General features: G+C 31.7%; 1 protein-coding gene across 2 annotated transcripts in view; it reads left to right on the top strand.

The window, feature by feature from the left end:
* Window positions 1-27527, top strand: part of LOC121122281 (uncharacterized) — an 83324-nt gene that overhangs the window by 37925 nt on the left and 17872 nt on the right. For both annotated transcript variants that reach the window (XM_040717268.2, XM_040717269.2), the window contains one exon: window positions 9686-10473. In XM_040717268.2, coding sequence (XP_040573202.1) covers window positions 9835-10473 — 639 coding nt within the window. In that variant the 5' untranslated portion in view covers window positions 9686-9834. The remainder of the gene's footprint in view (window positions 1-9685; window positions 10474-27527) is intronic.

Below are 27527 nucleotides of genomic sequence, written 5' to 3'. Positions count from 1 at the left end.
GGACAATATATCATCGAATATAAATAGATAAATAGTTTTTCTACTTTCCTCTAATTTATGGTCTCTATAAGAAGTAGGAAACTTAATTAATAAATGGGTCTTTTCATATTAATGGGAAATTAATGTAACTTCATTAATTGAAAAAGAAAGGAAAATATCCCAAGGGGTTTTCTACCTTTCCCTTTTTCTGTTTTGACATCTTTTATTAAAAATTCCCTAAAGAACTCCATAATTTATTTATAAAAAAGTACTTTACATAACTGGTCATATCCTGAGTAAATGGCATTTCACTTTGCTGTCACAAACACTGACAGATCAGTGTATGAAATGTTTCTTTATATATTTAATGTACAAAGATACAATATTCACTCGTACATATATATAGCAAAATACACTGCTGTTGTCACGATTCCAATATTTTTGAGCTCGTTCCGGTATCAATATTTCGGTACATTTCGAATCTTTAAAAACTACAAATATCAAACTAAAGTATCGTTTAGGGAAATTGACATGTGATTAGGGCTAGAATTCACCTCATCTGCGGGACATTTTTTATATAACACAGTGGAGTGCAAGAGTATCGGTCTTAATATTAGTTTAGTACAGCTCCATTTTAAATGTGCCATTACCTAGATACTAGTAAGTCACTAGAGTAGCGAAGAACACTATGTGAAACGTTTCAATATAGGTACATTAAGGCCAAATGTACTGTAAGGTTATATGATGCAATTTGAGAGAATCAAAAAAATTATACTGGTGCATAACTTCAAATCTGAGCTATAAGGAATATAAAGAGTGGGATTTTTAATTACAGGATTTCAATACGTAATCAAACGACAGTTGAAACAAAAATAAACAAGTTTTGTTTTTATCACATGTTTCTATGTGTAAAAATGTCGGAGCAACAAGAAAAAAGGCAAAGCGTGTGCAATCTCTTCGACACGGATGTCAGTGCCGATAATGCTGCAAATAACGTTGGCATCTCCATTCGGTTCGCTTAAAACATCAAGAAGTTATTACATCCCCTTATAGCTAAGAAGAACCAAAATGGTTGACTTCTAATCTGCTTCAATGTGCCCCTCTCCGACCTCCCCCCCACTGGACTTTGTAGCTTGGATGTTTTGAAGAAAAGTGTGTGCCACACCTCTCATCCAAATTTGGATTCACTCCGAGCTGTCATCATGACAGCATGTTGCGCCATGGACACGGCCTTCATAGTAAAAAGCTGTTAATATGTTCTCCGGTGTGTCGAGGCCGTTACAGCTAGTAAAGGAGGACAAATTGAATTAAAAATAATTGCAATTAGTATGTAAACATAACACAAATTGGTTTTGAGTTGCCAATTCAAGATTCCATAAAAATCACGTTTTTCATAGTTTAGTCATTATACTTCGAGTTTTGGTTTTTTTTATTCTATTCATTCTTTGAAGATAATTAAAAACCCTTATGTTTATTGGTTATCAATTACTTAATCAATATTATTTTAAATGAAATCATTTGTACAACAGAACATATATTTTTTTTTCTTCTTGTTAATACCCAATTTCAACTTTGTGGTTCAATATAATACAATTAAGAGATTATATCTTTTATACTGAAATGTGATCTATTTTGTGATTAAAGAGAAATCGTACTATAAAAATGGCATCCGAAAATTGTATAACCGCTAAAATCGTTGTAGGAATAATAAAATGTACCAACTTATATTTGAAATCATTTTTTTTGTCACAAATGTCTTGTTTTGTTTGTATCTTGCGTAAGCCTTTGTTGGTTACTACGTGATATATAATAAAAGACTGACTCACCAGAATAAGATTTATTTAAACCAAAAATATTTGAACTATCAAGGATGGATTCATAGATTTGATCTGGTTAAAGTAGTGTTCTGAAGATAACCGTTTAAAAAAAGAGAACGATTCTAATGAAAAACAAACTTGACAAGTCTTGGTAATGAATAAATCTTATCGTGAATTTTAATCTAATGGCAAAATTTGTGTTGTACTCTTTTTAAGGAGTAAAAAAGTCATAAAAATGTATTCATTCATTAATAAGTGGAACAATTCTGTGTCTTAACCATTCCCTGGCTACAAAAATAGAATAACAATTTTTTTCTCAATTCCCTCTTTCTTTCTGATTACATAATATAAAATATCGGAGAAAATATTCTAAGAATTTTCTTCAATACAGGTACAATGCAGATATTGGATTTTGGTTTTTTGATTTTGATCCGATATATCAGTCCACATCTAGTAAATAGTAATGAGGGTTTAGACAGGAGTATATGCGTCTTATAGACGGCCGTATACACCTTCCATAAAGAAAATCATTTTTAATTTTTTAACATCTTCATACTCTTTTTTAAAGCTATAGACAATCTTTTGTAACTCACGTAGAAGATGTATCTGGTCACATTGATGTATGCATTGGGGGGGGACACATTTTCTTTAATCAGAAACGCAAGTAAAGTATCGTTCCGGCGGCTGTGGAATTGATCAACTGTGAAAAGTTTCTTGCCCAAGAATTTTTTCAAAATTGACCCATTTGCTTTGATCCATGTAAAAATTTTCTGGCACCTCTCGAGCCTCCTGGCTTTCGTGCTCTCTGTCAGAAGGTGATATGGCATCCTTGTGATAGAAACTAATCACAATTAAAAGTTGTGATTTATAGCCTTCTTGATAGTCCTAGGTAGAATTCAGGGAATATATTCTTCCCCAATTTAAACACCAAGCTCCTAGAACAGTTAACAATGTCATATTCTTCGTCACATCCACTCCAACATCTAGGAAATATGAGAGGTGCTGCCTTTTTGCTTGTTGGGTCGCTCATTATGATGAAATGACTAAATGAATAGGAAAGTATGTTTATGAAAAAGCGACGGTGGAAACCAAATATCAAAACATAATCACTAAAGCTTCTCACAGTAATGAGAAATGAAACATTAATTTGCAGTCCCCGTTTTGCTGTCCTACCCTGTATACTATTTTTCTAAAGTTAAAAAGCTATTCAAACAAAAAAAAAAAAAAAAAAAATTAGAAAAATTCAATTTTTGGAAAATATTTCAAAAAATAAAATTTTAAGTATAAAAAACTTTTAGATTTTTTTTTCAAAAATCTACAGCTATTCGTAAAAAATTAATTTGGATACCCAATTTTTTGCTCAGCTGCATAATTTGGTGAATTACCATTTTTTTAAGAAAATTAATCTTTAAAAAATTGTCGTGACCAAAGGAAAAAATAAATCTTAATTTTGGGAGAAAGCTACAAACCTCCCAACGCCCCTGATACGACACATTAATCATGTACATTGTACAGTATATTTTAGTTTGCATCTTCAGCTTGTATATTAATGAATTGATAAATGACATTATAATATAATAGGATACTACATAATAAATCCAACTAATTTGAAAATTAATTATACATAAATTAACGAACTCATAGAATGTCTAACTGAATCACATATATTTTTATTAATATGATTTTAAGACTTAATAAACATAATTCGCTGCTTAAGTATATAAATATTCTATTTTGATCAAATTTAAGAAAAAATAGATATCAGCTATTATGCTCAGTTTATTTTGTACAACATGTACAAATAATTCTTCAATATTTTTATTATTATGAGTTTTATAAATAATTTTTATATTATTACCATCACCACGAGCCTATATTTACTGTTTCAGCAATATAATATGTTTAGTTTGTTTGTGCGAGGCATAACGGTTTTAAGTAATTTGCGTGTTTGGCGATTTTTTTGGCTATTGAAAAACATGGACCAATTAATTTCCATCAAATTTTGTATAATAAAATGAAATTAAGTGATCCAAATCACTTGAAATGTTGACAATGGCATTCTGTGAAACTGTTCTAAATGAAAAGTTTACAATTCGTACAAAATCTTCCAAGATGACCGGGAAGATGCCAATGTTGAGCCTCGCTCAGGACACTCAAGCACGACAACAACAGATGAAAATATTGAAGCATTGAGGATTATTGCTTTGAAAAACTGTCGAACCACTATCAGAGAAGTTGCTGAAGATATTGACATAATTTTTTTTTTTTGAACGTTTTGGGCATGAGTCGAGGGTCAGCAAAGTTTATCCCCAAACTGCTTAATTTTGACAAAAATAATTGTTGCATTTTTGGGCCCAAAACAACACCACAATCATACCTTAGCCACCATTATCACCGAATTTGGCTCCATATAACTTTTTATTGTTCCCAAAACTGAAGAAACCTATGAAAAGACCGAGATTTGCATGGAGCAATAAAGACTACATCGCTAGAAAGCTCATGGCTATACCGAAGAGTGCTTATGAGAAGTTCTTCGCGGATTGGAAAAGGCGTTGGCACAAGTGTATTTTATATGAGGGAGTTTACTTTGAAGTGGACACCATAAATATTCATGAATAAATAAATATTTTTTCCTAAAAAAATATAAAAAGTACCCTTACTTTTTGATCACAACTCGTCTATTGTAACATCATATAAAAAGAGTTACACTATTTCAAGCCAATACCCCTTGTTGAACTATGTACTTAATCTGAAAATTACATTGGCCAACAAATTGTTATGTTATTGCTCGTTAGTTTGTTTGACTGTTGGTTATCAGGATGACAGGAAAAGTTAAAGATCGATTTTTATCTAACTTTGTACGAACATAGTATATGGTCACAGTAACATACCATTCAATTTTGAGAGGTCAAAGGTCAAGGAAGTACAAAATGTTAAAAATACATTATCGACCACAACTTTGCAACATATTAAGATACATATCTCAAAATGGTGTCCTTATGTTTGCTTAATAAAAATGCTTCAAATAGCTAATAATAATTTAATTTAGGAGAAATGACTGTAGGCGGGACTTTTGCACTCTACGGAGTGCACATTCTAGTTTTATGTCTTTTCTCTGTATTAAATCAAATAATGTAGAAATTGTAAATCTATGTTTACATATATGTCTACATTGTCACGCTACATTCTAGAACAGAAATATTAGTGCTTATGTTCTTTTTCGGGTTATTTATCCTGCCCCTGTTTCATAGGGTATATGATTGTATCATTCAGAATAGTTTTGAATAAAACCATATTTAAGTGTCTCGAAACAGAGTTCAATAAAAAATTTCAACGCCTAAATACAGATGTAAAAAAATAGCACTTCCCACTGAGTCCAAAATAATCCGCCATCAATTTGGTTGTTTCAAAAACTGTCGTTGTTAATTCTTAATTATTGTAGAGGACGGATCTATTAAATACAAGGCCTGCTTTCACATCCCAAATAAGTTAAGATATTTTAGTAGCATGACTAAATAGCGAAAAAAGTGATTCCTATGGTAACAAAAAAAAAAGACTACTTAAAACCAATTTGTGATTGTTTAAATACTATATTTAGTTATATTTTTTATTCGATATGCCCTCCTTTACATGCAATAACAGCATTATCACGCCGGCGAACAGATTGGCAGCTCTTGACAATAAAGGTTGTGTCCATAGCGTACCACGCTGTCATGATGGCATCTCGGAGAGATATTAATGTAGATGAGGGTACGATATACATTCTTCTCCAAAATGTCCTAAACTGCAAAACCTAGGGGATTGAGGTCAGGGAGGGTCACATTGAGGTAGGCCAGAAGTCATACATTATTTTTGGCTGAATAGGGCTGTAATGGACTTCTTTGTGTTGTAAGCAGGGTGGATAGAGATACCAACTGTCTTTGCAGCCTTCTCGGTACTAACATAAGCTTGGAGGAGATTGCACACGCGTTGCATTTTTTGCGGTTTCTCCGACATTTTTATACTGAAAGACATTTTATAAAAACTATTTTGTTTCAGCAGTCTTTGGTTGTGCAGCAGGACCTCGTAGTCAAAGATAACAAAGATACAATTTAAATGAAATGATACTGTAGTTTTTTGGTACCTACTTTTGTATAGCGCTAAAAACTCTTAATAAATAAATGGAATTCAATTCCATAATTCAAGCTGGTTACTTTATTATTCTTTTGGAGTTGAATAACATATATAGGCTTTTTTTCTAATATTTTTATGATGTAGTAGTACTCCAGGAACCGGTTCTAAATCAATTGTATATAATTAATTATAGTGCCAGTTTTTAATGCTTAAGCACTTCGTACCTTTGTACGAGGCTAACGAACAACACTAATTAACAAAGAACCAAGAATTACTCCTTTGACATCTCTATCATTTTCATTTTCCCATTGGGTTAAAGCCTTTCACAACTATTATAAGACTATTTTTGATTATTTAAAAATCAAATGAGTTAGAAAGCAGTCCTACATAGAAAGGCGAGAATTGCAGAAACAGCTGACGAAAACAACAACAACAACAGCAAACAGTGTAGTTCTTCGTGCGTAAAAAATATTCCCATTTAACAACTAAAATAAAAAGTGTTGTACATCATTCAATAAATTGCTGCGGTTATTTTATTTGTATGAGATGTGATTTACAGCCATCCCTTTTCGATGCATACAAAAACCAAATAAAAGCCACAAAAAGTTTCACAAAAAACAAGTCAAATCCTCATAAATTGAATGACTCCACAAAAAAATAGAAACAAACTATACATACATATGTAGTATGCGCTGAGTCAGCTTCAATAAATAAATATATATGTATTAGTGTTGAGACCCGGTTTAAGACCGAATTTTTTTCCGGTTCGTGTCTTAAGCATATGTTTTCTAGGGGGATTTGGACAAATATTGCACTCTAGACCGTGATCTCAAAAAATTTCATCGATTTCAAATCGTTGAGAGATTTTTTCGGTCTCAATCTATGAACATATTTTCTCCACTATCTCTTAAATTTATGAGTTGTCATGCTGTTGCCTTTATTTTAAAATGAAACAGAAAAAGGCCCGAAATCATTTGTTAGTTAGCCAAATAAGTCAAGTACAACAACGGCTATATATACCTTCAGTACTCCCAGACTATCATTACAATATATCACATATAAAAGTATTTTGTTCGATACTGTAGTATAATATTGCTTCGTAATATTTTATTGAAAGCGTAGCTTTACACTTGTGTTTCTATAGGATAGCCAAAACTTATTAGAGTAAATAATAAAATGGTTAATATATATGTATACACACGACGAGAGATCGACAAAAATCGTATTCCTGTCCTTTTGGAAACGGAGAATAAGGATAGATTAACTTATTACTTTGTATATTTATCAAAAAGAATAAGTTCTGAAATAGCCATGACGTATCAATTCAGGGAGGGATTCGACAGCTGACAAAAAAATACATAGGATATTTTGTGTTAGCGAGGTAAAACCGTATTGTATAAATATAATTTAGCCTACCTTGAGGAATTGGAGATAAAGAGAGTTCTTAAAAACAACGATGCGTGAAAGGATGATTAAACCAAGAAATATTTCTTTAACTTCATAAATGCATATGAATCTCCAGATTCAGAGATTAACGGTCCTGGAATCTAGAAAAACACAAAACTATTGATTATAGAAAAATCAAATCTATCATATTTCCAATAAATGCCGTTATGTATGTGTATCTCGCGCTGTAAAAAAACTTCACAGACTATATTTTGGTACTGTTTGACACATTATTGTTTGAACACAGTGGTATAACTTAGTAGTTCGTTTTTTTTTGATAATCGATTATGAAATAGGCATGACGTATCAAGCAAGATGAGGGAATCGACAGCTGACAACAAAATACATAGGATATTTTTCTCTTGGCAAGGTAAAGCCGTGATGCAGACCGAATAGTTCTTTGGAACACATATAGACATAATTTTTCTTTGATACATTAAATCAACGAATGATTTCGGTTCAAATAAAAATATACTGTTTTCAAATTGGTCTTGGATTTCCAGACCGAATCCCAACACTAGTATAGAATGTGCTCTTCACATTTAGTCCTGATATGCTTGCTACTCGTAGTATATCAGGACAATTAGAGATAGTGGATTTGATGCTGTATATAGAATGATGATGTTCATATGTATATTAGAATCTGAGTATTTATTATGTATATAAAAGGTACGTACTATATATCTACCTACTTGGTTCCTGATATGAGAAGGTTTAGCTCTTTTTTTTTAAGACACACACAAAAGGATATGGAGAAATAAAGAAAAAACCATTTTTATTATTTTTGTGTTTGTTTTAAGAAAACCAAAAAGAAACGCGTATGGAAATCATAATTTCTTCAATAGGAACGCTTCTTGCATATGGAAGTATCCATATATGTATATACAGTTATGTGTATTTAACATTAATGATATGTAAGGAGAGGGTACAACCCCTCCTTCACAAAACTCGTATATATAAGAAATATGAACATAAAACGTAGCTTATTTTTCGAAATTGCGGAAATGTTTTTTATTTAAATATTATGTACAAATATATTTTGTGAATTTGAGAGACAGAATGGATGAGTTGTACAATAAAGAGAGAGAGAGAAAGGTGATTATATTTAGTATGAGCAAATTTGTATAAGTTGCAACCCTTGAATTAGAATAATAATTCTAAAAGAAGTATTTTGAATGTTACGGGATCTAACAATGAAGTCCGACTACTTTAAATTAACATAAAATAGTCATTTTTGAAGATTTGCTTAAAAAAACAAAAACTGAGAAGCAGATACAATCATTGAAATTATATTCAACTCAATATAGCCTCTGTTGGTGTCAATAACGTCCTCGATTTGGGTCTTGAACCACACACAGGCCCTGGAAACTATATTTATATCTAAATTCTTGCATTCCACGACAATAGAGTCAATCAGAGACTTCTTGGTAGCAATTCAACCTATTCTCACCTTTGACTCATGGTAACATTGTAACAAAAAATTATCCAACGAGTTCAGGTAGGGAGAGATAGGAGGCCAAATATCCTTGGACAGCCAGTCGTACTAGTGATACTGGAGGCAATTTTGTCTCGTTTTCGAGGTGTGGCAGGGAGCAGATCTTGTTACCATAACCACGGACAGTCTCAGGCGACCTCCTTGATCCAGGGGAGCACCACCGACTCCAAATTCATCACAAGAGTGCACCTGAATTCTGCCTTTGATAATGTAATAGTATTGAAATATTTTGTTGTTGACTCCATATTTTGACTACTAAGCAGAATATTTATAGATATATTTCACCATAAAAAAAGCATTGCTCAATTTTGTCATCATACATGTCGGAAAGTTCCGTCAATCTGAAGCGCCATATTTTGTTGTTACACTATGTGTACATGTGATGGGGATAATGCAATAATGAAACATTCAATGGATGGCTGATATATTATTATTTGGCCAATCAATGACATTTTTGAATAAAAATTACAAATTTAAAATTATTGTGACATACATTTTAAAGTTCAAATGCCCAAAGTTTTAATACTCGCAAATACAAGTACATAATATATAGGACATTTAAAAAAATCAAGTGAAATGATAGATATCATTAATTGGTAGTTGGTAAATATAATGATTTATGTTGTAATTAGATAAGATGTTATGAAACGTATGAATTGTAAATTATACAATTGACCTATACCCGTTGCAACTTTGACACGACATATGAAAATAAGAACCGAAGTAATATTTAGGTATATTTAGATATAATATTTGATTTTACTGTGATATAAATATCCATTTATTTTATTGGCCTTTTAAGTAACTTTTTGTATTTCTTTTGTTTTTTTTTCAGACATTAAATCGTGTTCTGCATTGAGTTAAACGGAAAGAGAGGATCTCCGTCATGGGACGAGGGAGGAAGGTAGTGAATGAGGAACGAGGAACTGCTCCATCGTCGAGGAGAAAATCGACGAGTCCATTTTCTAACACGGAATATACGTTATGATAACTCTCCAGATTCATCCTGGAGAGTTTTCATTTCTCTCGTTATTTTTTTTCATTCATTCAACTAATTGCACGGGGGGAATGCCCCGATCCGATCGTTTCGAACGGAACTCATTAAGTCGAGTCAGCGTGGGCCATGGAAGTCTTGGTCGTGCTTCGGAACTAAGCAGCGGCTCAGTTGCTACCCGACATTGGGTAAATTCCGTCTCGGACATATATGGTCCAGATGAAATCGAAGAACTTTTGGAAGATTTAAACCGATTAGAGTTTGCAGCTCTTGAAGCGGACGATTTTCGAGATTATGATATCGACGGTTCAAGAGTTGGAAGTCTACGAGGAGGACGGTCAGAAAATGTAGGGAGAGTGCGGCCGCGGGACCGGCTCGCCTCTCCAGAAATCGATGATGAGGGATCAACTAGAGTACATAACCAAGGGTCCCGGCGAGTTCCTTCTCCCTCCGAATCTGTTAACTCTTGGGATTCTCACGTTCATTATCGGAGAAATGAGGACGAAGAAGATGATGAACAACAACGTACTCCTAGCATATATCCATCCAGGCTTACGCATTCAATCATCTGCTTTTGTGATACATCCACATTTAAAACTCCAAGAAATTTTCTACGGGTCTTATTAGTGGTAAGACACTTTATTTTATTCTCTTTCCTTTGCTTTTGGAATATTTGATTTCTTTAAAAAAAAAAAAAAATTAAGCACCTTCGATTCTCCCTTCCTTTTTTGACATACTAATAATTTAGTCTCTATATGAATATGTTAGATAGAAATGGGAAGAAGAATAAAAACCTATCAGAGTTTCATGCCTTTTAAACAGTTAAATACTGAAACATGTTAAGGGTAGGATTATTACTCTTATATAAAAAGAAAAAAATGAAGGTGTACACACATATGTCCTCTTGACTTTGAAATAACAAAAAAGATTATACTTTTTTGTTATTTTTAAATGCTGTACACGCGTCTTTGTCAAAGTAGTTATGTTATATATACATACACAACTAGGTACGTGCATTGGTACTTATATGAAGTCACTGCAGATATTTATTTTTAGTATTTTTATGTTCTCTCTCACTCTCAATGTACTTTATTTTTATACGTAGAATGTACATATATGAGTGTACCAACATAGTAGAACTTTGCTTCTTTTCCTCATATACCTACATTCATATGTTTGTAATTGTCATACATTGGGGATTGAACTACATGGGAATATCAAGAAATCCAAGACAATAAACCTCCTATCTGAACCCTGAAATCTGATTTTCTGAACCCTAAATTTCATTTAATTGCTCTATATCTTTTTAAAATAGATTTTAATGCTGGAAAGTTTTAGTATGCTTTTGAAGTATTTCTCTTTTTGTTGTTGAAAAATGTATTTTAAAAGAAATTATTCGCAATTTTTAGTCAAGATTTGGTCATTTTGATTAATTTGTTCACTTTTGAGTCGTTATTTTTTATTCCCCTTTCTTCAATTTAGGATATATGATTTTCACCATATCAGTTGTTATTCCACATATCACAACACTCAATCTAATCAAAGTTAATGAGTATATTTTTAGTAAAAAAAAGGTCGATAGATATAGTAAATATTTCATTGTAATTTATTATAATATTTCAACTAAAATAATCACAAATTATATCTTGTTGAGGCCTAAAATCTAATGTTATTAAGATTAATTTGCGTAGTTTTTAGTCCGTGTCAACTGTATATTACGAAATATAATTCGCTTAATATTTGGATAAACGTTTAACTCAAGTTCATGAACAACGTAAAAAAAAAAAGAAAAGATGCTCACTAATGGAGGATTAAATGAGGTTGTTTGTACACATAACATTGTATCATCCAAACAATATACAAAGTGAGGACCTAAGACTTGCAATAGCATTTAATTACGATTTTATTCTCGTTATTTTTGATTATGAGGCTTTCTGTCGCAAACAAACGACAGCTAAATCAAAATACAAAACTTTTTGTTTTCATTCCATGTCTTTAAGTGTAAAAATGTCGGAGCAACAACAAAAAAGACACACACATTATACATATATGTATATAACTATAAAACGTCTTAGAGAAATAAAAAAATCTCAAAGGGGGGACCCCTAGATCCTTACAGAACCTTGATTCATACATGATAAGTACAGGCTAATGAGAAGCGATGCATTACACTTTTTGGCATAGTCCAAAGATCGAGTCCGACCCCCCCCCCCCTCCCTAACACTCCATAAAAGATGAACACACAACCGCCTTTACAAAATGAGACTTTCTGTATCCTCCAAAGTGTTAATTTCCCTAATAACTCGAAAGAGTCGAGATCCCACTCCTCATACTCAAATACTTAATAATTCACGTCGCTTTGCTAGGCTAAGTTTTTTCATATTAAAAGGTTGCGATAATTGAATTTTAACTTTGTGCTATCGCTCTCTCCAATTTCGAAATAAAAAATTAAATATGACGTGCGAACAAAAATGTACATCATACACACGTAAACATTGATCGAGGTTCACACTCATTTTGAGAAACCACTCAATTGCTATACGCCAATAAAATTTGTTGGAGAACAGGATCTTTTGTGGAGGTTTACAAATGAGCTGAACCACGGGGTCTTTTCTCACTATCAAATAGTTTGTTTCTAATGAATAAGTGTAAATAACATTTATATCAATACAAAAACAAGCTATGAATATAATTTTCTCAGAATTGAATCTAAATTTCTATTAATTGCGTACTTTAACTCATTATCTTCCATTTATATTAGTGAATCATTCTAGTTAGTCTTCAGATGCACTCTTAATCACATATAAGTTATTGACACTAATAAAAAAAAACTTATATGATAGGTTCTATTTGAAAGGTCAAATCAGAGCTAAAAACATTCTTATAAATAAAATGAGAAATATTCGATAGGTAAAATAACTATATCAGAAATCTAAATATAAAGTTCATCATAATTGATATAAGTAAATCAATGAAATATCAGAAAATAAAAATGATATAAAAAAAATTAGGAATGTACACTTTTCTATATAGAGTTTTGCTTAATATTTGTTCTGTGTTGACGCTATGCATATGTATGTATGTACAAGATACTGAGGGTTATCTATTTTATATTATATGAACGTACATAGTCCAAGGTTTCTTGCAACTACAAGAAGACTGCATTATTTGATCAATAATTGTACAGTTCTTCAAGCAGACTTTTTACGTGTTGCTTACCAATTTAAAATATCCTTTGATATTATGAAAATAAATTGATTAATATATTATATCTTCTAAAATAAAATAAATGATGTATAAAAGTATCTTTGATATGATTTTTTGGTTATTTCATAATACAAAAACTGATATATATTATATCAAATTCTGACATTTATTTTTCTGTGAAATAAGAATTTTTGTAATTTACATTTATATTTCTTCTACTCATTTGATGTCCGTATAGTTTATGCTCTCTATATGATGATATTATCAAATCAATTTCTTGAGTTGCTTGGGGTTTTCTAAATCCGCTTTTAACCAAGAAATATTACTTAAAATGCCATTTTTCAAGTATTTAAATATGTACTAAAGCCTACCTCAAGGGGGTCTAGGATGGTACAGCGCTGACATTTTTGCCCTGGGAAGTTTCGCCATGCGGAAGTTTTGTCCTAATACATATATTATAGCATAAATGTATCTTCCACATATAATTTAAGGTTTAAAATGAGTCTCCCCCACTTCAAGTCCTTTGTAATGCATTTTTGCATTCATTGGTGTAAAATGATCGCATTTAATTCAGTTTAATATATTTTAAAATAGAAAATATCAAACATGAATTTTATAAAAAGTTCGAATGATATAATATCGTCAAGAAGCTCACTGATGGGAGGCCTTTCGTAAAGGACTCTAACCAATAAGGAGCACAACAGATCTGGTTCTAGGAATCGCATCATGAACTTCTTAGTGAACCAACAGTTATCCATCAGTGAACGGTTCGATTACTCGGACTGCTCCTCAGGACCTCTACAACAGATCCATTTGTACAATTTCCACATGTTAAAGCTAAAGGAGGGCTTTTTGAGCCTCTTAAGAATTACTAACCAAGTAAGTCATAACTAAGTCCTTGGGCCTCCTCTAGTTGCTCAAGCAGGCGGTGCCTCTTTTAAGATGAGAAGATCTCCGTGAAGCCAAGGTGTCATATGTCAAAACTAAGTAACTGGCATCAGTGCACGTCCTGTTCGTCTTTATCCAGAAGGGCGTGTCAAGCCACACATAAAGTTGGGATTGTAGATCCTCTCAACTCCTACATCTGCGGCTTGAATAAGAGGTCCCGACAAGAGTGCTCACCTTAAAGTGGGCTCCCTGAGACAAAGCAAACAAATTTCCTCTCTTCTTTCTTCCCCTATTTGGGACAATCAATTTAGTTCTAAAATTGGTTCATAACTAAATCATTTTCATAAAATGTGTCATGTAGGTTTTAAATCCAAACACATCCTTTCATTCCGTTGTTAGGTCTTGAAATGTAATTGCATCGTTTACATTGGACTTCTATTAGGAAAATATATTGATTTTTGCATTTGTTTTATGGTATGTTATGGATTTTTATTTACTTTTTTCTGCTCGAATGCAGTTTTGTTTATTAACAAAATAATTTATTATTAAATGCTTGTTTTTATTAGTTTGTACAATCCAATTATAAAATCCTTAAAATAGAACTCCTAAAAAAAAGGTCAAAAATGCTAGATGACTTAGTCAGAGGTGTGGAGTTGGATTCAAATATTTTTGATCAAAGAATTTTAGCTTTAACTATTCGGAGTCACTAAACCATCAATAGACGAAGAAATGGAGCTTAAAATTGTTGCTGTAAGAGTCTTAATGAATAAGATGGATACTTCCGTTCAAATCATAACAACCCTTGTTTTCATTTTCATTGCTCTACAACTGCAATAGTAATATGTACGTAGGTATTATCTTTTCATTCATAAACAATTATTAAAGTTTCTACATTCAGATGAGTTTTTGGAGCATTTTAACTTCCTTGTTGTATATAGTATATAAATATTAACTTTTTAAGTTATTATTGTGAATATTTTATAGAATATATAAAAATATACAGGCTCGACGCGATATTTTTGACACTTGATATAATTGCACATAATGACCGTTAGGTAGCAGTAGACTGTAGCATTTTTCCAAAATATTGTGTCAGTAGTTGAGAACACGTGGTGATGACAACAATGGAATCCAACAACTCCAACCAGTGGAAAGGAATAACCGTGGTTATGATGATTTGCACCGGTTTGAAGAACTATGACATCATGAAGGTCTCTGCATGATGAGGAACACAGTGAAGACCATCAAAGTATTTGTTATTTTTTTTTGTTAATCCACAAGTCCGAGTTGTGGCTGCCCCAGAACTTCAAGGACTACAACAACCCAAAATATGGCCTCCAAACAGCCCCGACTGTAATCCCTGTGACTTCTACTGGTAGGGCGAAGTTGAATGGGACATCAACCAAACCTCGTGCCATACGGTGGCCGAGTTAAGGCAGTGCATCATCGTAATTTTCAACAAGTTGCCCAGGGAACAGGTTGAGTGGCCCGCAACAGGTTCAGTCTCTGGCTGGAGAAGGTAATCACCTCTGAGGGTGCCTATTTAAAGCAGAATTCGAAGCCAGGAGCCACACCTTTCAAATAGTTTTGAATTTTTTTTATTTAATAAATTATTAAATATTTTAAGCATTGCTTTGTAAATTTTTTGAAATGTCTCAAAAATATCAGTCGACCTTGTATATAAAGGTACATTGTTTATTCTATTATTTGTGTTCAATGCTTCAATACTATGTAAAAAGTAAGAATTTGAGCGTCAAAATCAGTAGGGGATACTTAAACGATGGTGGAAGAGATGAGGTGCCCAATCTAGGCAATATCAATAACTATCCTAAGGGAGATCGGTATCCTGAAAGAGGACATCCATAATCCCCCTCTTTCGATCTGGCACTGATAGTTCATTTTCAATGGTTATGCAAAAAAAACCCATAAAATATGCCTTTTATATTATAACGAGGTATTATTAGTCCCAGTATAAAATCTTAGTCCGAGTCGTGAAAGAATGAATAGTTGTGATTAATATCGTAAAAACCCTTGCCTTCCTCTCCTTGACAGGTTTATGGAGGTTTTTTTTTAAAGCATTACCATATATTAATATATAAAATCCCTTGTAACATACTCAAAAACATCTCTGTTACGTTGTCCAATGCCCACTGGAGGCTTAGGGCTAATGTCGTTTTTAACTTTTAATTTACATCTCCTAGATGGTTGGAGTATCCCAAGGAAGAAATTACAAGTAAAATAGCAATGATGGACCCCTCACGAGGTCGCCCAGACCTTCCAAAGTTTCAGGTACCGTGTGGCCGAGGTTATCAAGAGTTTTGGATTTCATTTTAAATAATTGAATTTTATTGAATGTAGCTTTCAAATAATTAAATAAAATGGTTAAAATATATGGTTACACATACCCCATCTAGTTTATTCATTCTAAGCCTTTCAAGATTTTCCCTATTTATCTGGACAAAATTGTATTTTGTTGTCAGGTGTAGTTGTCTTTGTTTCTTTCCCCATAATCAGTGTTTTAAACGTTGATTTGTTGAATCCAAAATGTCTTTTGCTAAGCTGAGAATAATTCTATGCCATAATTAATTATTAACCAATAATTATCAAGGAGTAAAGAATTGACTAACTACCAGGTGATTTTGAGCATTTTTCCAATTTTCTTTTATGGCGAAAGGTTGCAGTATACAATAAAGGTGGGTTACTACATCAATCATGCGTGTACAGTTTTGAATGGACCCATATGTAGACAATTTATTTATAAGAATTTTGTAATTATAATCTTCAAACCTCGACATTCCTCTCTTTCAATGTAAGAGGTTTTGGGATTTAGAATGTATCTTGCTTGTATAAATGAAAATGCCATGATAAATTAAGTTTTGAAAGCACGAAAATGACTAATGTGGCATTTTTTTCTCCGCAAAGGAAGAAGCATTTTAAATCACATAACCTCCTTATTTTGAAAGGGAGTGTTTTCGAGAAGAAGAATATATTGTGCAAAATTCTTAGAAATAAATTACGCATGATATATCTGGTAGACCGACTTTAGTGTATACCATGCATAGATAGATTGCTCGGAAAAAGCTGTCTGTATTCATAATAAATTTTGTAGGAGAAAGAGGTCCAGTACAAAGTAATAGGAAGAAATAAGATAATAAGAAATAAGAAAGATTCTACTAATGGGAAAATAATATCAAAATTGAGTGGTTCATTTTAAATAATTAGTATATTTTAGATGAACCTAATATTATTTCTATTAATGTTGCTTTCCCAGTTTTTTTAGTCCTATATATTTGTTTATTTATAACAAATCTTTATCGACATCATTTCTTGAAAAATGCTCAAAATATCTTAATGTAGAAAAAAAATTATATGATTTATTTTGTGCACTTAGCTATGTTTTTTATTTATCGACTAGCGGCGATAATCAAAACCTATGACGGTGGATTTATATTAAGTATTTATAAAATATAAAAATATCATTGTCTGTAACAGTAATACATTTAAACGAAGAATATTAAAATTTTAAAAAATCGTAAAAATGCAAAGAAAAAATTTAAAATAATCCCAAAATATTCATATATATGTTTGATATATCTGCTTGAAAATGTTTATATTTTTCTTAATGTTCCTTTAATTGGTCAGATGGAATTGCGTTGATTAAGAATGAGTAAACATTTACTCCATCTGAACAAGAGATTGTTTTTGAAGTCCATATACATTAAGTATATTTACTTCTCTAGGAAAAACCGAGACGCGAAACTACTTACATTGAGTTCAAGAGAATATATTCTATCAAGCGCATCGTCCATTGACCTACGTCGTTCTATTATATTTGTTTCAGGGAGGTAGAAAGTGTTGTGATCAAAAGATTCTATTTTTGAAAAATAGGTAGCGTTTATTTAGCATCCAGACTGAGGGAGATAGGTTTATGTTTAAAAAAATAAAATCGGTGGAGCGTAATGGCACGTCTATTATACAGAGTGATGAGGTCAAGTCTTTTGATTTTGTGGTAGTGAGAGTGATAAAGTGTGATGGTTCGCATCATGAAACCTGGATTGAATCCAAGAGGTTTAATGAATGCAAAAAAACTTTGAAAATTTGAGAATTCTCTGGCCTAGACTAAAAAAAAGAAAAACATAGAAGAATTTACTTTGTTTGTAATGTTTTTTTTTTAAACTTATTAAGAGGCAAAGTAGGTATTCCTCCTTCATAAAAGTGAAAAAAACCATTTTGAAGATTTTTAATTAAAATCCATTCCGAACGTTTTTTAGTGAGATTTTGGTGAAGTATAAATTGATAACTTGTTTTGATAATTTTGTATTAGAATCCATTCAATACGTGGTCCTAAGTGTGAGTTGGATGAAGTTGAGGAGGACAAGTCAACATAAAACCCCTTTCAAGATTTTGTATTAGAATCCATTCAAAACGGTGTTCTTAGTGCGAGTTTGATTAAGTTGACCATGGGAAGTCAGCATAAAACCATTCTTGAAATTTTTTGTATTAGAGTCCAATCAAGACAGGGTTATTATTGGGATTCAATGAAGTTGAGGAGGGCAAGTCAACATAAAATACGTTTTGAAGATTTTGTATTATAATCCATTCAAAATGGGTGGTCCTCAGTGCAATTTAATAAGTCGAAGAGGGCTTGAAAAAACTGAAATTTTTTCAAGTCTCAGATTTTGGGACTTACAATAATTTGCTAATAATTTTTTTTACTGAACATTTTCTTAGTGCCGGGAGAGTCATTTTAAGGAAAAGAGAGTAGTAATATTTGATTCAAGGAAATATCCAAAAATACGAATAAGTTTTTTTTGGCCCTGAAAACGCCAAATTTCAGCAGGCTCTGAGGAGACTTCAGTCTACTAAGACCCCTACCACCTTCAAACTTGAGTAGATAAACTCTTGATTGTGCAAACGAAGCAGGACATATTTACTAACATTTATAGCTATTCTCCAATTAACACTAAAGTTAAGAAATTTAGTATTAACATCACCAACAGGGATTAAATCTCAGCAAATAATTTATGAGGACTAACATATTAGATTATTTTTTGAGTTCCATCCCAAAAAGAACTAAAAGGTTTACAAGCTCTATTATTCATATAGACGTAATTCACTTCTTAAAACTTGGCATAATGTAATCTTCATATCTCAACCATTTTCCATTTCAAAGTTAGAGGTTTTGGTATTGTTAGTTTGCCCATTAAGTAGGAATGAAAATTACAAATGTAGCATTTTCTCTCCCAAAACAATACACTTTTTTAATCACTTAACCTCTTTATTTTGAAAGGGAGAGTCGTGGTAACCCACTTTTAAAGTAACAAAATGTATAGACTTGTTGATTTTCTTTTATTTGGAAATTTATTGTGATCCCTTTCACAAGTTTTTATATACGTTACAAAATTTATCTTAAAATTGTTGCTACGATATTTAATCTGTGTATATTTAAAGGAGAATGTGTGTGTGTGTATTCTTTATAGGTGCCCACACCGTTGAATCTAGGAGGCTGAAATTTTGCAATGGGGTTTCTCTTTTGAACTTGGTCAGGCCAAGACGGGTGTGTTGATTTTTGGCTTATTCTATACCCAAAACACAAAAAACCGTTTTTGAAGCTCAGGGAGACTAGATAGGGGGTTGAGTTATTTATCAAAAAGTGATTGGCGTTTCGAAAAACAACTATACAAATAACTAACTTTTCTAAATTTATTCAAAATCAAAAAAGTTATGGGCAAAAAAATAAATCGGTGAAAATTGCAATTTCGGTTTTTTTCATGTGCAAAAAAAAAAAAAATAATAATAACTTCCAATAACACATTGAATTATTAAAAAAATAAAGTTTGTAGAAATTTGTTTAACAATTCCTTTGCATATAAATTTGACTCATAAAAATTCATGTTTAACTGACATTTTTGTCATTTCCTGAATAATTTTTCAACTTTTTCCTTTTTTTTCTCTTCTTTTTTTCATTTTTTCATCAAACGTAAAGTCTCAATTTTTTAAAAAGAAATGCCACACAATAATACATTTTAGACATAAAGTTTTGGACTCTCACTTTACAATGTAGAGTTTTTAATTTCCTGAACATTTTAAAACATAATTTTTCCAATATTTGTAAAAATGAACCAGATATCGAGGGTTATTTTTTCGACAACATTATTCTTCATATTTTTTGTTTTTCCAAGTACGAAAAAAATAAATGTAGTTTTGTGTTCCTCTTTAAGATTTCAAGAATTGCTATTTACAACTTTTTTTTTTGTAAAATTAGAAAAAAAAAGGTTTTTATACATAGTTTTCTTCGCGAATTTCGATTTGGGAATTTTTTGAAGTAAATAAAAAATGGACTTTTCATCTAGACAATTTTTCGATGCATATATAATGGTATGTTATTCGAAGTTTATAGCACCTACTTTGTGGATTACCTTACTTAACCCGATTGATATTGACTGAAGAAATCAGGAGAATTAGAATTATCAGGTTCTTTCTCGAAAGCAACGAAACATTAATATTATAATTATTAGTATATGTAGTAGATAAAGGTATTTTCTGATTATTTTTTCAACTTTCTACACTAATTTGATCATTTTTAATGTGATTTCCCTTCCCTTCCTTAGCCCGAACAACGCGGGGTAATCCTTAGCTAGTTACTACATAAAATGTCAATCTCGGGTGGATGAAGAAATCCTTGTTAAATATCTATGAAATTAAATGTACTCATAGTCGATGATGAATTATTTTAGCTATAGAAAGGCCCACACACAAAACGTTGACTTATTTGAGCACAATTAATATAAAATAATATCTCATACAATATTATCAGCTATCATAAATCACTCTCCACGCTATTATTATTATTAAATATTATTTATGCAAACATTAAAAACGGATATACCCAAGTGCAAATTCTATTTTTAGATAAATTATTATACATATATATTTTTATATCGTTATTTTCTTTTTAAAATTATTATATGTAGTATAAAAAATGCCATGACATATTCTTTATTACATTATAAATTAATGATTTTTTTTAGTTGGATCCTTCATTCTTACATTTAAATCTTTATCTATTGATTTATCATTATGTAGAGTTTTAGCTGTTTTTAAGATACAGATAATTATAACAAGAGTATTAAATTATGATCATTTATCCTCCTGTAAATTTTTTCCAATGTGTTTATCATTATTTTTGTGCCTAGAACATATTAGATCCTAATGACGAGGGTAACACGAATGATTCGTTGGGAAGTTTATTGAGTAAGTCCTTGTTGATCGAAGAGTAGTTTGAATAATCGACATCGGAGGAGCTCCTGTCTATGTCCTCTTATGATGTGGAGTGATATTTTTCTAATTAAACGTTATAACAGTTAAGCTCTTGTCCTCTCAAATATTCTCTAAATACTATTTGTTTAATATGTCAATTTTTAGTTTTTCCAATTAAGGCTTATAAATGTACAAAGTGCCATATTCTTACAGTGGTTAAAATGTAGAAAATGTAGAACGGCCTATTCTTGGCTGCTGATAAAGCTGAGGTCCCTTACACAATCAAATTATCGGTTCCTAATGATAACTTTGGTTATCATTAGGAATACTGGAAAAGTATTATCTCAATTTTTCTTCAAGACAAAAGATCAGGTAGATATCAAGGCATTTTTGCAGTGTTAAAGCAGAATCTGATATTCCGAAGGAAGTCGATTTGCTAAGGGAAGTCGTTCATATTCTAGCAGTACTCAGTCGCTCACACACGGCTAAAAAGACTATGAACGTCTTTTTAGAAGAAATTGTAGATTTTTGGCTACCAGAGACCTGTCTCTCTCATTCTCCCAATTTGAATCCTTTGGAATTTGTTTTTAGGAGACTAGTTAGAAGTAAAGGTCTGCTCTATGTCAAAGAAAAAATTGATTTCATGTTAAGCATAAAAAAATATTGGGTCGAAGCTAAGTGTTGCCGCCTTGAAAAAGTAGTTGTATCCCATGGTGAGCACATTGAATTATTGGTATGTGTATATCTATGGCTTTGTGTCCAATAATTTTATTTTTATTTTTACTTGTTTGGCTGCTAGGTTAACTTAAACTTTTTCCGGACTTGAGTGTGTTGCACTGTATTATTAAATATTTAATACAGAGTAGATCAACAGTGATGGTGTAGTTGACAAGCTATTTACCCTTACATTTCACAGCTCTTTCTGCTTCTGAAACTATCTATTAAACAATAATACTATCTATATCTGTAAAAAAGTGGTAAAAATATAAACACTGTTATTTTATTTTATATATCAGTTTATAATGTTTCAAGAGTTTTAAGATCAAAGAGTTAACTAACTATTTCAGTGTTTCTCGACCTAAAAGCAAATAAGTATAAATGATCATTAAAATTTAGACTCAAAAAATAGATCTAATTTTGTTGCATTGTTTGGTTTCAATATTATTTAAGCCTTTAATTTAGTGGATTTTGTAGAATGTTCCCCATGAAAGTCTTAAATTAAATGCTAGTTGCAATACAATATGCCCATTGTACAATGGGTCCTAGGAATCGTGAACGAATTTTCCCAAGCTCAACTTTATCAAGACTCTTAAAAAGTACAAGTAGCAAACAATGAAACTTTATATAAACAATTAAATCGCAATGTGTCCTCCCTTGGCCTCTACTATGGCCTTGATCCTAAGCTTGAAGGCCTTGCAGGTTTCCTTCACTTATTCTGCAGACGTGCCATCCCACTACTTTTCTAGCCTTAGGGTTCACATGGGAAGTGGGACAAACTTTCATCTCGATGGTGCTCCAGATCCCGGTGTCAAAAGTGTTGCAGCTTGGTTAGGACGGAGGCCACATTGACCACTGCCAAGATTTGCCAGGTTGTCTTCACATCGCTTTTGGAATTTTTGGACTTACGGCCGGGTGCAGAATATTGCAGAAAAACAAAATTGTTTAGGGGTAGCTGACCTTCAACCAAGGAAAGACCATTGTCTACCTAACCTCCATTTACACGTATGAGCCGATGTTGAGGGTCTTTGGAAACCAAAAAGTCCGGAAAGCCCGTTGTTTTTACTGGGTCTTGTCGACCACTAACAGGCTTCATATATAGGATCTTGTGGTCGTCTTTCAGCTTCTAAGTCTTGGTAATGAGACCCTTGGGGCAGGAGACGATGCTAGAAATCTTGTCAAAACTTATTTCTGCTGCAAATGACGCTGCCCATCGATTCTTTTTGGTGACCATCTCAGTCGTCCTTGGTTTGATGAAAAATTGCTTCCTTATTTGTTTTTATTGCTTCACCAGTTGATTATTCGGATAGAAATCGGTAAATTATATAGTAAGTCAATGAAACTTTTCCAAAGTCTCATTTACAATTCGTTGGGACACACTGTAGATAGGTTTACCTATTTTTAAAGAAGAATAATTCGGGTTTTAGTTATAAACATTGAAAAGGAGCGTTTAAAATTTTCTATTTATTCAAATTTAAAAGAACAAACATTTGTATTGACCAAAAAATTATTTCCACTAAACTATTTTTGTAATAAATTCATTTATGCAGTTACTGTATTTTGCTTACTCGTATTATTAAAAATTTATAATCTATGTAGATTGATATTTTTAAATTTTTATATAGCTTTGTCTTATTTTCAAATAATATGATTACTAACGCCAACATGTTTTTGCTTAGTCCATTGTTTGAATCTTTTTTTTTTTTTTCAAAACCCTGAAATGTGAATTTATAAAGTATATTTATAATGGCTAACTAATCTTAAGTGATTAGTTCTATAAATTAATATGTATGTATGCACTTTCAAAAAAATATAGCTCAGTACAGTAAACATAAATAAGAGTAAAACGATGTTTGACCCCCAGCAAAAATATAAATATAATTGAAATTTTATTCTAATACAACTACGGAATTGTGACAACATCCCAATTGTTTCTTAACAATTGTTTGTCTTTTAATATGCCCTACCAAATTTGTGACCACAAAGAGGTGTAATAATAACAAACATTATAAAAAATATAAAATATATCTTATTGTCATTATTAGAGATGAGTTTTACTGGTCGTGTATTTTTTAGTTTCTAAAAAAAAATAAAAAAATAATGGCTTATAATCGTTACACGCCCTAAGACGCTGGCTAACAAAGTCGTCCATGAAAATATATATAATATTTTTGAAAGAATTATTGAAAAGGGTAATTCCAGCTATATGAAGCTATATGAAAGTTACATTCAGTGATAAATTTAGAAACTAAGCTTTAAAATTGACAAGGCAATTATATAAATTAGAAAATTGAATAAACATATTTTGGTTACACTTACAGGTAGTTGCATAAATACACGGACTATTTGTGGCAAATAATTAAATGTGTAATAAAATTCGTATGACGTATTTTTTTTGAGAATTATATAATAGATAATTTATTCTGGTATAAAATTTAATATTATTACGGAATATAACCCTCATCAGGTGCTATGACACCCTCCAAGCGCCCGCGGAAGGCCTTGCACACATTGATGATGTAATGGTCTTCCATGGCTGCCCATTGCTCATTGACACTGGCCTTCAATGATTCCAAATTCGAGTGACGGGTAGCACAGGCCTTCTTCTCAATTTGCCACCACACACTGTAGTCAAGGGGATTCAAATCAGGTGATTGAGGTGGCCAAATGTTTTTGTTTTTTGGCATGTTGGCAGTGAGCCAATCCTGAGTCATTCCAGAGGTATGGGCAGGTCTTTCTGACCTTTCCCTCCTTGACAAGCTTCTGGACCTTGAACACAGTAGTCCTGGATAGTCCAGTGTCCTTGATTATCTCCTTGACAGACCTACCTGCGCGGAGGAGAGTGACAACCATATGACGTTTGGCCTCGTCATTCATCGTAAACGACTTTTTTTGATGCGAGTAAAAAAAACAAAAACAAAGCCAAAAGATTTACCGAGTTACTTGTGCTGGATTTTTTTTATTTCCGGTCAAAGAACCTCGAGATATAAGCGTTTAAAAATTAGTCCGCGTATTTATGCAACTACCGGTATTTGGAAGAATTTTGGACTCTTAAAGATAAGCCTGCAATATGTGTTGACCCTTTGGATTTTGAGAGAAATGAGAAAATACCCAGCGTTATTGATGGTACGGAAATGGACATTTGCATAGAATTGCCCAAAACCAGTCAACTTAAAACTTAGCATAACTTATTTGAATCGTAGTCATAAGCACACTTCAACAGTTTATATAATTAACACATCAGAATTTTACATTAGACGGATTATAAGTTATAACCAATATAATTTTAGAGGCACTTTAGAGGTCTAAGAACAACCGATTGAAAGGAGTATCTAATATTGAGAGTACACAGAAAAATTATTTAATTACAAATACATTCGTGTCTCTTATATCAATTTCGTAAGCAATTTCAATGCTTATTCAATCTATTATTGCTTTAATAATCTTTCAATTGGTTATTATTTACAAAAAAAATAGATAACTTATTAAGAATACATTTAAAACAATAATGAGGGATTAATTATAATCTTTAATGGTTTATATTAGGAACAAATATATATTTATAGGCGATAAATTAAATGGGCTAATTATATGTAGGCAGTTTGAGAATAATCGTTAAATTGTAAAAGTTCACAGATTACAACCGCCATTTTAAAATTATAACAAAATTAAGAAAATATTTATTAAAAAATTTAATGTTATGTAATAAGAATGGCTATTTTATGAAAATTATAACTTTTATGATTATTTGATCATATATTGTTAAAGAATCTCAAACTTGCATAAAATCTCCAACATAGCTACACCAGTCATGGTCAAAGCCAAAAATACATTCAAACATCGGTTCAAATATTTAGAAAAAGATTACATTTAAGATATCTCAAAATCTTGGCAGTTAAGTGCATTCATTTGAGCAAGGTTTTTTTTTTCAGCGAGTGTCATCTTAAGAACATTCATTTGAGCAAGTATTTATTTGTGGGAGCTTCTCTTCAGCGTCGTTAATTTAAGCGATATTTTTATATAATAAGCATTATAAGATGAAGGACGTCTTTATAAAACGTCATCACTCACAAGAGCGGTGTTTAATATCAAATGGAAGAAGTCTATCAGGAGCAACTGAGGATCTTATCAGATTTTGCCTCATGACTGTAAGCTTCTGTGGAGAGACGAATTTACAAAAAATATTGAGTAGGATGACCTTCAAGCTCTTCATTCCATAGGTACTCGTGAAGTAGGATATTTAAAAAGGATGTGCATTCTCAGATACTTTTCATTGTCAAATGTTACGATAGTAATCTTTGGATTCATGAGCCATTTTTGAATTTGATCAAAACTATATGTACTTTTTTTCAGGAGAAGGCTTTAAGGGAGTTGGAACAAATATTTTTGGGTGCTCATTTATCACACTGTTAGTTTTATTGAATGAATAAATATTTAGTATTCCCAGTCTAACCGTTTTGTAAATTTGTCCTTACACAGACGAAGTCCGATAAAATCCTCAGACTTTTTCCATTTGATTTTAAACACCGGTTCGGTGAGTGATGACGTTTATTAAAGATGCCATTTATCTTGTAATGTTTACTTTATGAAAGTGTAGCTGAAATTAAGGACCCTGAAAAGAAGCTTTTACACTGATGACTAAGAAAATTGTATTGAGACAGAAGGGATCATTATTTCACTTTTGACTAATTTTTCCATTTACTGAGTTTTCATAAGTTAATTTGAAGTAAAGAAATTCGATGATTAATTAGCTCTTTATAATGGAAAATTACAAAATGTTGAAAGATTTAAAAAAACCTATTTATGTAGTTATAAACTGAACATCATTTTATAACATTTTAATTTTGAATGTTGAACGAATGATGCCCATCACTTTATTAATACATACCGTGTTTCATTCTTTAGAGTAAACTTGGAAATGAGTAACTCATCAGCCTGAAATTTGACAAGTGGTTACTTTATTGCCCTTTGGTAATTTGTTAAAATAAAATTGTCTTTTATTTCATTTTAAACCCTTAAAAACTTTTGTTTTGTAAATCCTTTTTTTGACCTTTAATCATTAATAAAGGTCAACCCTTTTTTTCTAAATTTAATTAAGAATGAAAGAGTACATCAAATGAATGGAACGAGGTAGTTCAATAGACAACGCGCTAGCGTGAATAGTATTCTCTTGAATTCAATGCGAATAGGTTCGATACTCGCTCGTTCATAGAGAAGGAAATATATATAATGTAAATGGACTTCAAAGAAGGTTCCAAAGTCAGATGGAGTAATTTTAATACTTTGATGTTTACTTATATTTAATCAGTGTAACTCTATCAGACCAATTAAAGGAACATTAAAAAAAAGCGTCTATACTTGGTGTTGGGAGGTAGATGGTGTTGTGATAAGAGAAAAAATCATATATCTTATGAGCCCTTTTGTAAATCCGAATATCTCCCGGAAGGCTATTAGAAACAATAATATCTGGTACTCAAAAATTCATCAGTTTTTTTACACAAAAAATAAAATAAAACTTTGGAAATTTCAATAAATCTTTGTTTCTGTCAATATTTGATTTGGGATCTTTTATGTCCTCAAGATGGTCTCAAAAGTTTAATGAATTAATTAA

The sequence above is a fragment of the Lepeophtheirus salmonis genome, chromosome 7 (genome assembly GCF_016086655.4).
Source record: "Lepeophtheirus salmonis chromosome 7, UVic_Lsal_1.4, whole genome shotgun sequence".
NCBI lineage: Eukaryota > Metazoa > Arthropoda > Copepoda > Siphonostomatoida > Caligidae > Lepeophtheirus > Lepeophtheirus salmonis.
This window is presented reverse-complemented; position numbering and strand designations above follow the sequence as displayed.